Below are 14,382 nucleotides of genomic sequence, written 5' to 3' on the forward strand. Positions count from 1 at the left end.
CTGCAATGCTACCTGAAATTGTTCCACTTTAATGTGCACATCTTGCAGTCAGACTTTCTGTTTATAAGACATTACATCTCAAAATAAGGAGGAACTGTTATAATTTACACCGCTCTTTACATTGAAATTGACAGCTTTGTATGAATCACTTGCTGAGAAAAATAAAATAAAAACAGGTAATAAAAAGGTATAACATTTTTGAAGATAAACAGAAAATAATAACATGTTATGTTTATGGCCAAAATAAGAGGGAACAGGTAGACTAAATAATGCAGACATCTATACTCAACACGTATTGAGTAAGAGTTAAAAAGATATAGGAATACATTAGGAGCTAATGGCACTAGAAGGAACATTTTATAGAAAACAGTGTTTAATACCTTTCTGTACTGATGAACTGAGAGAATCAAATGGAGAGTCAATGAGACAAATTAGATTAAAAGTTAAGAGGAGTGAGATATAGAGCGCTGAGGTAAATTACAAGAAAGAGGAAGAGACTTCAAAAAGCAAACTGAGGAATAAAGTGAGTAAAACAGAAAAGGAAGTAATGCAGGTAAACATTTTGGGCTGTTCTGAGTGAGACGAAAGGCCAGGAGAGCTGGATGCAAGCTGATCCCCTCGGCTTTTCTCTCGGTTGACTGACCCTACAAGCTATTAGCAGGATCTAATGGCCTCATTACAGCCTTCTATGAGAGGTGCAGGAGTAACTGAAGCCTGTACCTGGTCATATGATAGTGCACTGATACTGGAGCGGGCCAAAACACCTGAGAACGGAGGCTTACACACACACGCACGCACGCACGCACGCACGCACACACACACACACACACACACACACACACAGGTCAGGCAACCACACACTGAGAGATGAAGGAAGCATACACATGTCCACACTCACATGCAGAGTTAAAATAAGAACACACACACACACACACACACACACACACACACACACACACACACACACACACACACACACACACACACACACACACACACACACACACACACACACACACACACACACACACACACACACACACACACACACACACACACACACACACACACACACACACACACACACACACACACCTGTAAAGTAAATAAGTTATCATACTGTCAACAGGCAGCCGCACAAGATAATTAAATTAAATAAACAAGCTGACGAAAACATTATTTAAACAAGATTACAGGTTCTAGCAGACATTTGATGTTGGCTTTGTAGTAACTTGAATAGAGCTGCAACCTTTTTTTTATAATCCATTATTACTGAATGTTTTTCTATTTATCAAATAATAGTAAATAGTCTGTAAAATAGTCTGTAAAATGTTAAAAATAAAATATTTTATCTTTGAATGTTTCCTCATAATTTTCTCTAAACCATATCACAGTTTAAAACCCAGAAAATAAATCATTAAAAAAAGTGAAAGATAAATAAATTAGAAGGCAGTTTTGTTTACAATTATGAGTTAAACAATGAACCAGCTATCAAACAGATGCATCTAGTAGAAGACACTTTAATGTATCGAATATTTGTTCTAGCTTATCTTTTTTTTAAGTCATGTGCTAGGACACATTTCAAACTGTACCAGAAGAACTAAGGTGTGTTGCACAGCCCCCTTGTTACATTACTTCTGCCATTTTCCTGTTTTCTATCCTGGGGCAAAATGAAATATTAACGTAATGTTCTGTAAAATAAATAATAAAATGTAAAATATTAAATTAGTTGATTTTTACTTTTTAATCCATAGCTGCTGTGAAATTGTTGTCCTGTTTTTCTGGCCGTAGATTGCTGGCAGTTTAATCAGAAACTCTATTATGGCTGTGCTGCTTTAGTAGCCCTCTTCTCAACTCCACAATAAAATGGAGAGCTGTTTGAGATTGTGCCTCTCCCTCTTGGGAACAATAGAGAGTGGAGTTCTGGAAGCCCTAGCCCACAGCAGCTACATCTCAAAACAAGCAATACACACACATACAGTAAACACACACACACACAAACACAGTAACTCACAGTTTGTGCAAATACACACTCACAGATAAGCACAGTTACAGAATCCCTCAGTTCTAAGTACCCACGCCCACCAGCCATTGAATAGCGAGTCAGACAGCCGCTGCCTTTGAACGTGAATTGAAAACTCAACTAGACCCACAGAGGCTAACTGATGCGTGTCCCGCTCACCCTTTCTTCTCACTGTTACAGAAAAGCAGCTTTGACAAGAGTGAGAACAACACAGGTGTACGCGTGCATGTCTGCCACCCTGTTTACGCACTTCGGTAAATATTGTGTGTGTGCGTAGATGAGAGTAGCAACTCCTGAGCTGAGAGATGTTCATCCCTTATTCATTAACAAGGTTACTGAGTGCGTCTGGTTGACAAAAGTTGGCCTTGACAAGTCCCCAGTCTAATTTGGAGCTGATTTTTGGGAGGCGGGAGAGCGCCGAGCAGACACTGAAAGCAGCCAGTCGGCGCTAAAAAGCCAAGGCCAAAACTTACATCACAATTACCAGTGATTAATAATTCACAGAGTCAGAAACACTCGGGAGTGTTACAAAGAATGCCAGCTCTCTCCTCGCTCTTTGACTCGGTATATCTGCCGGTAGATCCTCCTGTCTGTCTGCATGTCTGTCTTTCTGACTGCTGAGATACAATGATTGTAGCCAAAAACCTTCTCCTTCTTTCTCCCACAGGCAGACACGTGAGTTAGATACACAAGCAGGCAATTAGCGATCTTTTTGTTACAGACTAGCGAGTAAACATTCTCAGACCTCAGACCTCCTCCCATCACTAATCTGCTGGGGTGAGCCGAGGGAGATTGTTCACAACGATAATGCTTAATTCACCATTTTGTTGTGGAAATCAGTGAGCTGGCATCAGCTGGCACCTTATTCTGCATTTATGAAATATAAGTGTATAAATTATCTCTACTCTCCCTCCCTCTTTGTTCATATTTTTCTTCTTCTGCTGGAAAATAAAACATTAACACACTCCATGAATAAAGAATACTTCACTTGAAGACATGACAAACGCTCGCCTTTCCCAGCAGCTGATGGAGAGGAAGAGTAATGACGGAGTCTGCCTCCCTGCAATCTGCAGTGTTGTATATTATCTCTTCATTTTAAGAACCATCCATGACAAGACCCACTGAGACTATTTTTTTGTTACTCTTTCACCTTCAATTATCCAGATAGGTGAATTAAGAATATATTCCCTTTTGGCTGCCTGGCAAAAGGCCGCTAGAAGGGGATGAAGGAGCAAATAAATTATTTGAAGCACAGCTACGCTATGTGCCACTCCCTCGGAGACAAAGAAAGATTCTGCAAAACCAAGAAATAAGGATGAGAGAGAAGAACATTGTGAAGAAATGAAATTATAGTACGTAGAGAAAAAAGGACAAATGGGAGTGATAACGAGAGAGATTATGAGGAATAAGCACCGTGTGTGTGTGTGTGTGTGTGTGTGTGTGTGTGTGTGTGTGTGTGTGTGTGTGTGTGTGTGTGTGTGTGTGTGTGTGTGTGTGTGTGTGTGTGTGTGTGTGTGTGTGTGTGTGTGTGTGTGTGTGTGTGTGTGTGTGTGTGTGTGTGTGTGTGTGTGTGTGTGTGTGTGTGTGTGTGTGTGTGTGTGTGTGTGATAGAGATAGAGATAGAGATAGAGATAGAGATAGAGATAAGAGATCATAGCTTGCAGTAGAGAATCCTCCTTGGCTGAAATAGGCGTGCTGCTGCAACAGCTGGGTCTCAGTACGCTTCAGGAAACTGAATAAATACATTGGACAATTTCCATGAAACGAATAAAACCAACAATGTGTTAGTCCGTCTCTCAATACTTTCCAACTTCCAGTAGCACTCAGCCCGAGCTCATTTGTTCCAGCAGCAGATACAAATCTTAAAAAATGTGTCACAAAGTATGCCCATATAGTTCTATATTTACCAAGCATGCCTATAGACTAAGCTGGGCACTGTAGTTCTTTTTAGCACACTTTAAGTAAACCGGTTTAATAGTGTATTTGTTGGGGACTATTTTCAGCTATGGATTAATACACTGCCAGAAAGTGCATGTGGGGATGAAATGGTTTTGAATTTTTTTTTCACTTAAAGCAAAATATAGATAAACATTTTTTGTATGTGATTTGTTGACAATCAGATCATTTTAAAATGTCAAACTTTTTTCTTTTACTCAACAAATACTTCAAAAATAGTCAAACTAAACACCTTATCTGTAATAATAATTCACAAAAAAATTATGAAAGCACGCTTTGCATCGTAGCTGCAGCACTATCTTGTAAACTGTTGGTTTTATTTAATCTATTTTCTTCAGGTTGTTGAATGAGTCTGTTTTCAAGGCTGTTTGACTTTGATGGGAGAATAATTCTACCACCCAATTTACTACATTTGTGCTGTTGTGAATGTTTCACAGTTGGTCTCACAAGATTAACTTCCATCTTACCTGTAGACTAAGGCCTGTCTGCAGTATCTTCATCCATGTCTGTCAGTTTGATAAGAAGCTAATGATTAGTCCCTTAACCACTTTACTGGGCAGAGTGTTTCTGAAATGAAACAGTAAGGGATATTGACTTTTTAAGAGCATCTGCTGGCTGACAACAAGCAAGTCTTTCCATTATGATGAATCAGTTAGGCAACATAATGCACCTGGGGATTCAGCCTGAGATAATTGTTGTTGATGTCAAAGAGGCTGTGGTGAGGTAAATGTATAGACGCACACACATACCTTCTCTGACACACATTTGCCATTTATCTTTCCTGTTGTTTGGAGAGACCCATTACGTCTCTGGAGATGTAATCTAATTGAGACTCATTCTATTGTCAATAAGGCATACTCCTAAAAGAGCTAGGGTTAAACATACTGACTTAACCTCACTGTATTAAGCTAAAACCACATATATGACCCAGCTACTGTCCACAAGAAACAAGTTTAACAATGCCAAATATATAGAACCCTATTCTTAGATGCTATAATTTGCAGATTTTTTAGGAATGACTGAAATATCTCGGTAAAACAAGACACATTTATTTCCGTTCTCCCTTCTCCTCAACTTTTCCTTCGCCAACAGGGATATTTTGCCGGGAAGAGTTTTCAAAGATAATATTAATCCAGTTAGTCCACTACCTCGGGATACTCAAGCTCGTTTGTCGAGTTGCCTGTTAGCAACATGACTTATAGTGAACCAATCTAAACACAGATTATTTCATTATTGTACAACCATTATTCTTGAATCAACATTAAAACCTAATAATGGCAAACAAATAAAAGCTGTTCTCTATTGCTACTTGGTATAGTTGATTTGATTATAACTTTTTATTTAAAAGCAAACATCATTAAACGTTGTAGGCTTCAAAATAAATCAATTTCCCTCTTAACACAGTGTAATTCAATTAGCCACCTTGCATCATACTGCATGTTCTGAGGCTCCTGTATGTCCCATGATGACGCTGCTGTCTCTTTGATTTTCCATCCAGGCTCTGTCAAGATGAGCCTAACTGCTGTTGTTAACCTCACTGCTGCTCTGTCCCAACTGCCTTGAGATTGCTCATATTTGCCATTCAGTGTCATATAATGCAGGAGCTCATTATTGAAAATAATTGGACCAGCTAATCACAGCGATGTCTGTTGTTGTCCCTGCAGCTGTAATGTTATCATGCATCTCAATATGGATACAGAAAGGGAAGTAAACATTACCTGGACTGGACCGCAAAACCTACATTTCAATTTAGCAGTAAGAACACTAATACAATACATTGAATTCATATTCTTGAATTTAAAAATGTTTTCCCTCTGCTACTGTCTTCTACCCATGTGGGATCAATACTCTTGTTGTTGCCATTGGTTTTAAACATGGACTGTATGGTTTTAGTTGAAGTCCTGAATTAGTTAATAAAGGTATCCAGCAGGGATCACAAATAGGCCCCATGCTATTAACTCTGCACTCTGTAGCACAACTTCTATGGACTTCACAAGTGCACAACATTTTAATGTTCCTCCTCCTTATCATTATCATCATTTCAAGTATTTTGTTGTGTTCAAAGTGAATAAACATGACATCACAGAACAGGTTAGCTAAAATATCTTTCATGCTCTGCTATGCAGTGAATGCAACATAACCTGTATCCAGACTGCTTCTAGGTCCTGTCGAATAAAGACATACAAATGAATAACATTTTTTTTAAATAACATAATGTGGAAATCTGGCCATCATACTGAAACAAACTACTCTCAAGCATATTCTGTCTAAGTCATGGTCAAACTCTTGAACAACATCATTACATTGTTGCCATTTCACATAGGATTAATGTCATTATCTCGATTAATCTCCTCATTATAATCAATATCATCACAGACCAATGGTAGAAGAACAATGTATATCCTGCATTTTACCTACATTTACATGTGCACACTGCACATATACACAACCACATTCTGAAGTGCATCACTTGCTGTACTGAAGTCAGCACGTCCACATCTGATGGAGGAAATTATTTATTCAATTTCCATAGAGATGAGCTGAGAGTTACTTTCAGCCCCACTTCCTATTTGAAGCTAATGAATGCAGATTGAAAAGATGTTGATTCCATCCAAACAAACGCCCCCAACACCTGCACATCAAGTCTGTCCTCTTCAGCACTAAAATAGAAATCATCATTTAAATATTCATATCCCTCAATGGACTCAATAAATACATATATTAATAAACCCTTCTATTAATTGTTCTCTCTCTCTCTTCCTATTAAAGTTGGGAGTGTGGACAAGAGCAAGTGGTCTGCTCTATGTTAAATGGTGTAATTTGTTATCTGGGGGTGTTGATAAATTAGTGTTCTCTGTTGCGGTTTTGTTTTCTATTAGTCAAAACCTGAGAAGGACTCTGTGTTTACCTCATGCTCAGTCAACAGAGTAGAGAACAGTGCCTCATAAATAGGAGCAAAGCACTAAGGTTGTACAATTTAGGTCGTATTTGCTAAAAATGTATGCACTTATACTGAACGGGTCATGAAAGGAATAAAATAATTTGTTATATTGTGCTCTTATAGCCTGCAGTTGTCTATATTTTTTTAATTATAATGTCATTCCAGAATTCCTTTTGTTAATGTAATACTCTCCGAACTTACAATAATAAAAAAAAGATGGAAGACTTAAAGGTCCCATGACATGCTTCTCCGGTTATTACCCATCCCCTTGTGTTATGTAGCTTTTTCTGCATGTAAACGGTCTGCAAAGTCACAAACCCTCAAAGTACACCCTGTAGCGAGTAAAACGCTAACACAGAAAAGACCTGTCTATGCTGCCCCAGAACGCCTCGTTGGATATTTTTCTTTTTCCATTTTTTTCTTCCTGGGTATAGTGACGTGACCAAACCCAAATGGACCAATTGGTCCAAATGGACCAATCAGTGGAGCTCGTCACACACCAGGATCCCTTGGCGTCACTATCAAATGCAGTGGGGGGACCTTTCGCGTAGATTTTCAACTATCAGGGAGTCCCATTGACTTGCATGGAGCTCCCTGAACGTTGGTAATAGAAGAGTTGGGATCGCGGAGAAACACTCACTCAGCCTTATCTTTTCTCAGGCTGTGAGTGTGTGGCGAACAGCCTGGCTGTGAGTGTATGTGTGTGCTCAGGCTGAGTATTGCGATGTCTCGCTGTCTCGCAGACCCCACGCAGCAACCAGGAAACGACTCCAGTAATACAGCTCACACTGCACCCAGACCCCACGCAGCATTCTCATCTGTTTGTCATTACTGGTGTCATTTTCTGGTTGCTAACAAACGCCATTGTAACACATACTCACTGATCTTCCGCTGTAACGGTGGTGGACTCATCAGAACAGAGTGGGCGAGCTGACCAATCAGAGCACACTGGGCTCATAGGGAGGGCGGGGGGGCTCCAACAAGCCATTTAGGACAGAGAGTGAATACACATACTATACAGAGATGCTGTATGAGAAACCAATGTGATTTTGGAACATTGAACAATGTAAATCTATTATGATCAGTAGATATGGCCATGTCATGGGACCTTTAACAAATCTGCAGAGATTACAAATCGAAAGACTTAATTGTATTTGCGACCGAGGTAAATATTCCACTTTAACAACAAATGGGATGCTAGATGCAACTCCTTGACTCCATGGTCAAAATGTGTTCCCATATACAACCACCAACACTGAAGATTTTTTTGCAATGACACACTTGAATTTGTAATATATTTGGTAAAGCCAATCAGACAAAATGTGGTTTGAGACCTTGTTTTTCAAGCTGTTTATCTTATCTGCATTGTCCCTCTATGAAAGAGTCATGCGATACCACTGTAAGGATTAAAGTACTTTTGGCAGCATTGTTGGTCGTAACAGGATGTCCTTTGAGTCACTTCAACAACTTAAAATAATAATATTGGGCTGTAGCCATGTCTTTCTTGGCCATGCGAACTGTTGGCTGTGCCATAACAGCAGATATTTCGGCCTAAAAAGCACTTAACCTGCATTTTACAAATTAAATAAGGCATTAACAAAGCAGCCGCGACATAACTAATGCATTTCATGATGGCCATAGTCTGCAATTCATAGTAAACTGTTGTCAGGTGTGACCTTCATGTAGACACTGCTAGACCTTTCTGCTCAATGGTGGAGCAGTCATCTTAGAAAATAATATTAAAGTGGACAGCCAAGGAGAAACGTACACCGGGAAAGATAATACTTAGACTTGGTGGTGAAAAACAATGGAGAGAGGCAGAAGTGGGACATGATTTATATAAGAAAGAGATATTACGGGAAACCAGTAAAAAGCCTATACCTCTCATGTTTTTTGTACAGACTGAGTATCTAACCTGTGTATGATGCGCTTCGTACGGAGGTAACCCAGGGCCAGGGCCAGCTCACAGATGTAGAGTTTGACGGTGCTCTCTGAGAAATGGACGTTCTGCTGGAGGTGATAGCGCAGGTCTCCTCCCAAGAGCAAGTCCACCACCATAAACATGTCCTCCTCATCCTGGAAGGAATACCTGCAGAGGAAAGCAGACTGTCAGGAGTGAAAGGTGACAAGTCCAGAGGGACGCCAGGACAAGGACGGTTGGAGACAAAGGAGATTACAAAATGAGGATGCATACCAGGAGGGGTTGAATGAAGAGAGGTATATGCAATAGGAGTGGGAGAAGAATTCTAAAAAGGAAATGAATATAACACTGGTCACAAAAAGAATGGGAAATAATGAAAGACATATACTTGTTTACTTACATAGATTTGTCACACTCTTTTATAATACAGGTGGGAGCCACTTTGTTGGCTAATGCCTGAGTCAATGCTCATTACCATGTCTTTAAGGCTAATAAGGTAACACACATATTTAAATACATTGTACACAAAAGGCTGGGAGAATGGTTACAGTTTTCCTGTTTAAACATATTTTTGACATCATACAGTAGAAGGACATGCAATTTCACAGGATGTCTTTTTCCCCCCTTTCCTTTTTAAACGTTACAATATTTGTTGATAGTGTTTGGGCATGTTTTAGTTTAGTTTTATTATTTATTCAAAGAAGAAGAAAGCCCACATTTAATACCAGTAATATAGCTGACAAATGAATATTAATAATAGCAAATATAAAGAAAAGAAGAACAAAACTGAGCTACAAAATATCAATTGCTTACCAAACTGTTTGTAACAGTTAAATTAAATCTAATACTTGTTTTTTTAAATATATTCAGGACACAATCATCATTATAGTTTAATCCTTGTTTTGTTGCTCATTGTTTTCTACAGCAAATAAGGTTGACACAGAAAACATAATCTCTGTTGTGATTACATTAGCATTCAGGCTACCCTGGCTATTATTTTTAATATTACATGAAGTGATTGTGTTATTGAAAACGTATACTTCTGCTATTCCATCAGCTTTGGCGGTATGAAAATATTTGAGGTCATATATTGAGCACAATTTTACATCCACTCAGCAACATTGTCTGCTCAGATGGCTCGCTGCCCTGCTCCTATCTCTTCTGAGAGTTAACAGGTTTTCCCATCAGAGTGTCTTGCCATTTCATTAAAGCAGGCCATTACATATATTACATTTCCCTTATGTTAGTGTGTGCTGTAAAGATTTAGCTGGCAACACTGAACTGCTTTGCTCTCTGCTGGAAGAAAAGTGTCAAAGTCACACAAAATGGCACTTCCTCTATTTATGCATAAAATAACATACACTTTAAAACGTTTTTTATTCTCAACTCAATGGCTACCCCCCTTTACACACCAGGAACAAGATTTGGCATTACAAACTTTGAAAGTTGAGATTAAAATGAAGGCTGAGCAAAGATAGATACAGTAGGCTTGGTCCACGCAAAGGCATTGACAGTAGAAGAAGAGGCTCCCCCCCCCCACCACTTTTCACACCCAGACAGATTTAGCACATCGGCTAGCATGACGCTTTTGCCTGATGGTCTGTACTTCTTCATATTTTCTTGTTTAGTTTTTAGTAAGGGTGACCGTACATAGTTTTAGTTAAATATTCCTCAGTCTTCTCTTGCTGTGTGATGTGTGATAGTAGTAATGCTACTTGTGGTCATCCATCTATAAATCCGTCCATCCATTACTGTCATCCACAGCAAGCCTTTATCAGCATGTGGCCCCCTGCTTTGCCATTTGATGAGCTGTTGCACAAATCTCCATTGATTTTAACGTGCTGAGCGTCCCACTGGGGCCACACATTTTTTTCTTCCCTTCTAAACGATGAGCTAATTAGTTTCCCTCCCACAAGGAACTAATTCATGCAAAAACAATATTATATAAAATTGCAGCCAGCAACCAACATTTCCTGGCTTGCCAACAACATTGCCCTGTATGCAAAACAGCGTCCCGCGTCGGCAATTTCTGATATTCCATAATATACTACACTACCACCGCTCTCAAATCCTTCATCATATTCCTGATGGGCTACAATTTCACTGCACACTTTGAGAGGTTGCAGTTTTGTCACCACAGACTCCATTGGGGTTTCCACTTGCAGATACGTCCCTGAAAGGACCATTATCTTGGCTCAAACTCAGTGACCAAGGGTAGTTTTTTCCACGTTGGTGAACTCTCCTCCTAGGGGCCCTTCTCCAATAAACTGGAGGTGGTGCTTTTTCTGCAATGGATGGATGGGGATTGATTGAGCTGACTCAAAACTGTCTGCTAAGGCTCAGATAATGCTGAGACCACTTAACATCTAATTGCCAGTGGCCTCAGAGTGTGGAAAGACTAGACATCCGTCCTGAAAATACACAAGCACATTTAGCACAATCACAAAGAGGTGCATGGAGAGGTACACACGCATGCATCACTGTCCTCCTCCCCTTTCTGCTTGGTTTCAGTTAGAACATGCATTAAGTATTATGATGTATTATTCTAAAATATGGCAAATACTAATATGACATCTGGAATATGAATGAGTGCACAGATGCACAATCCACATAGCTTTCAACTAATGAATATCATTTTTAGGGAACAAAAGGAATGAGAAGAGGCCGGTCCTTCTCACTTAAAGTGTGTAATATAGCTGAATGGATGCGACCAGCTGCAATGCTATCAATCACTCAGACGAGCAGAAATGTCTTAGCCACGCCTGCAAACACTAACGTTCTCCAAGTTTTTAGCAAAAGTTTATAATGTGTTTGATACCATAATGGAATGATAATTAGATTTGTGTTGTTCTGTAGAACTTAAAGTGTGTTCTGAGAATAGTTACAGTCCAAAGCTAATGACCAGCTAAGTCAGAATCTGTTATATAACATATACGTTTTAATTTACCCTAAAGAGATCTATAGGGAATGCTATAACTCAGTATTCACAAGTTGTGGCTAACGTCTGTAACGTTTTGGGCTTTGCTGTAATCAATTTACTCATTTATTTAATTGTGAAAAACAGCATATAATGTTTGTATAACCTTTATGGGCTTTGCTGTTATCAATAACACATTTATTTCAAAGTGAAGAACAAAATAAAAAGTAAATCAGTCAATGTGAGATGGATTAAAAAATATTTCAGTATGTGATGTGATGTTTGATAATTGTTTGCCCAAAACCTATTCTAAATGTGACATGCTATTTCCCATCAATCAGCAACAAAGTAATCTAGAGCCTCTTAGTAAGAAGACAACATTACATATGCTTAAAAGAAGGAACTTTCAAGGGGAGTCCATAGCGACTTAGCACACTTTAGATGCGAGGGTAAGAAAACCAAAGCAACAAAGTGGATCAATGTGTGTGTGCATGCATGTGAGAGCGAGAGAGTGTGTGTTGAAAATGATGTGACACTTGAGTCTGGCATGCAGAGAGAAAGCTCAGATCAAGCAGAGATCATATTAAATTCACATTCACTTAGATATCAAAGCATTGCTTCACTTTGATACAGGATTTGTAGTGTTTGAGACTAACACAGTTCTGACTGAGTTCATGGATGGCCACAACATTCAGATTATTAACGATGGGCCTGCTCTGGTTCTGTAAAGCCCCTGTCACACTGTCCCGAAATTGACACCCGATGGACACACGAATATGGAATTGTGAATTTCGCACGAAGATGGCCCCGAACCACACACGAAGGCAACATTTACATTACATTTAAGACATACAGCTGCAACGAAAGTAACACAAACAATTATGTTAAAGTGATATGATACAGTACTGATATTTTCAGACTTTGTTCTTTACTTTATCCGTCTTTATATGTAGAAGATATTAAGTTTTCTCCGTCATGTTGTTTCCATAATAACAACAATTTCCTGTCAACTGTCCTTCTAAATAATATATTATATCCTTTTTAGTTTCACAGAACACAAATTGGGTTATTTACATAATATATTTACATGATTTTGTTGTGCAATAAAACAACCCGATGGACACACGATAAAGGAAATGTTCAAATTCGGCTCTGATCGTAGCAACATCGGGCCATTCGTGAGGGCATCTTAAGACTTCGTGAGCGGAGGCAAAATCTTTGGTATGCCAAAAAATTGCCGAAGGACCTTGCGAAAGTTCATTTTCGTGTTGAATTCGTGTGTCAATTTTGCCCTTCGTAAGGCCATCGTGAGGGCATCTTGTTATCCTCGGTGCCATCGGGCATTCACCCCGATCAGAGTGAGTGTGAATGCACTGATGATAACACGAAGACGAAGACGATTTGACAAGATGAACTCACGAGTGCCTTACGAAGTTGCCGCTCACGAAGTTGCTGCCGGAGCCTGAGAAACTCCACCGGCGCTCATACGATGGCTTAGATGCCCTCACGAATGGCCCGATGTTGCTACGATCACAGCCGAATTTGAACATTTCCTTTATCGTGTGTCCATCGGGTGTCAATTTCGGGACAGTGTGACAGGGGCTTAACACAATGCAGGGATTCCTCTTTAAGTCTGGATATTGGTCATTAAGTTAAAGCTTTCATTTTAGGATACACATAATAGCCATAAAAGAGAAAACATTTAAATAAATGTACAGTGATAAGCCTGCAAGTAAACATTAAGGGCAGTAGTGTGAGATATAGGATGCAAAAATGTGAAAAATATATATTTTTTAAAAGCAAAACTGAATGTTTGTCAAATATTCATAGACCAAAGTCTGGTTAAAAACTGTAAACCAAGGCAAGAGAAACAAGCTTCTTAGTTGAGTGAGAGCTAGACAGCAGTGTGTGTTTGCTAGATGGAGACCATTTAACTCTGTCTATTAATCATTGGATTAACGCACGCACACGCACGCACACGCACACGCACGCACGCACGCGTGCGCACACTCACATTTGCACTCACACTCACAAACCCACACACGCCCAGCAGAAGTAGTTAAGGTGGTAAAAAAGCCAAGAAGCTGCTGTCACAAACATTTAGGGGACACAGACTGAACTATAGGTTACTTACGTAACCCCAGTTCTCATTCATAACACTCCGTTCGATGTCTCACTATGGGATGCGCCTCATCGCGGAGCAAACAGAAGCATCAATCTCATTACGCCAATCCTGATTGGCTGGTGATCTTGACGTCAGCGTCAGGGGAAATCACCCCCTATAAGTAGATTGCGCCACAACGCATGCGTCATTCAAACACCTCTTCTCGCTTCAGAGCACATCTCTACAGTAGCCGGGCAAGCTTCACTGTCCACAGACTGAACCCAAATACCCATTTCGGTCGACGGGCGCTCGCCGGCTACTCCTTCTGCTTCGCAGGAAGACGGTAGTACTAACGCTGTTAGTATTTAAAATCGACCTCGCCCTTCTCTTACCCGAGAAAGTAAGGTAGGTCCGATTTTTTCAAGCTAGCAGCACACCTGTTGCTAGCTCGCTCCCTCTCTCCCGACACCACGGTAGCGGGGAAGTTTTCTATTTTCTCTTCTCCACGGAGGAAGAAAGG

At 39.8% G+C, this 14,382-nt stretch overlaps 1 protein-coding gene across 1 annotated transcript in view; it reads right to left on the bottom strand.

The window, feature by feature from the left end:
* The window catches only part of stk32a (serine/threonine kinase 32A), a 100,104-nt gene that overhangs the window by 53,177 nt on the left and 32,545 nt on the right, over positions 1-14,382 (bottom strand). The window contains exon 5 of the mRNA XM_034098424.1: positions 8,836-9,009. Coding sequence (XP_033954315.1) covers positions 8,836-9,009 — 174 coding nt within the window. The remainder of the gene's footprint in view (positions 1-8,835; positions 9,010-14,382) is intronic.

This window comes from Pseudochaenichthys georgianus, chromosome 14 (assembly GCF_902827115.2).
Source record: "Pseudochaenichthys georgianus chromosome 14, fPseGeo1.2, whole genome shotgun sequence".
Taxonomy (NCBI): Eukaryota; Metazoa; Chordata; class Actinopteri; order Perciformes; family Channichthyidae; genus Pseudochaenichthys; species Pseudochaenichthys georgianus.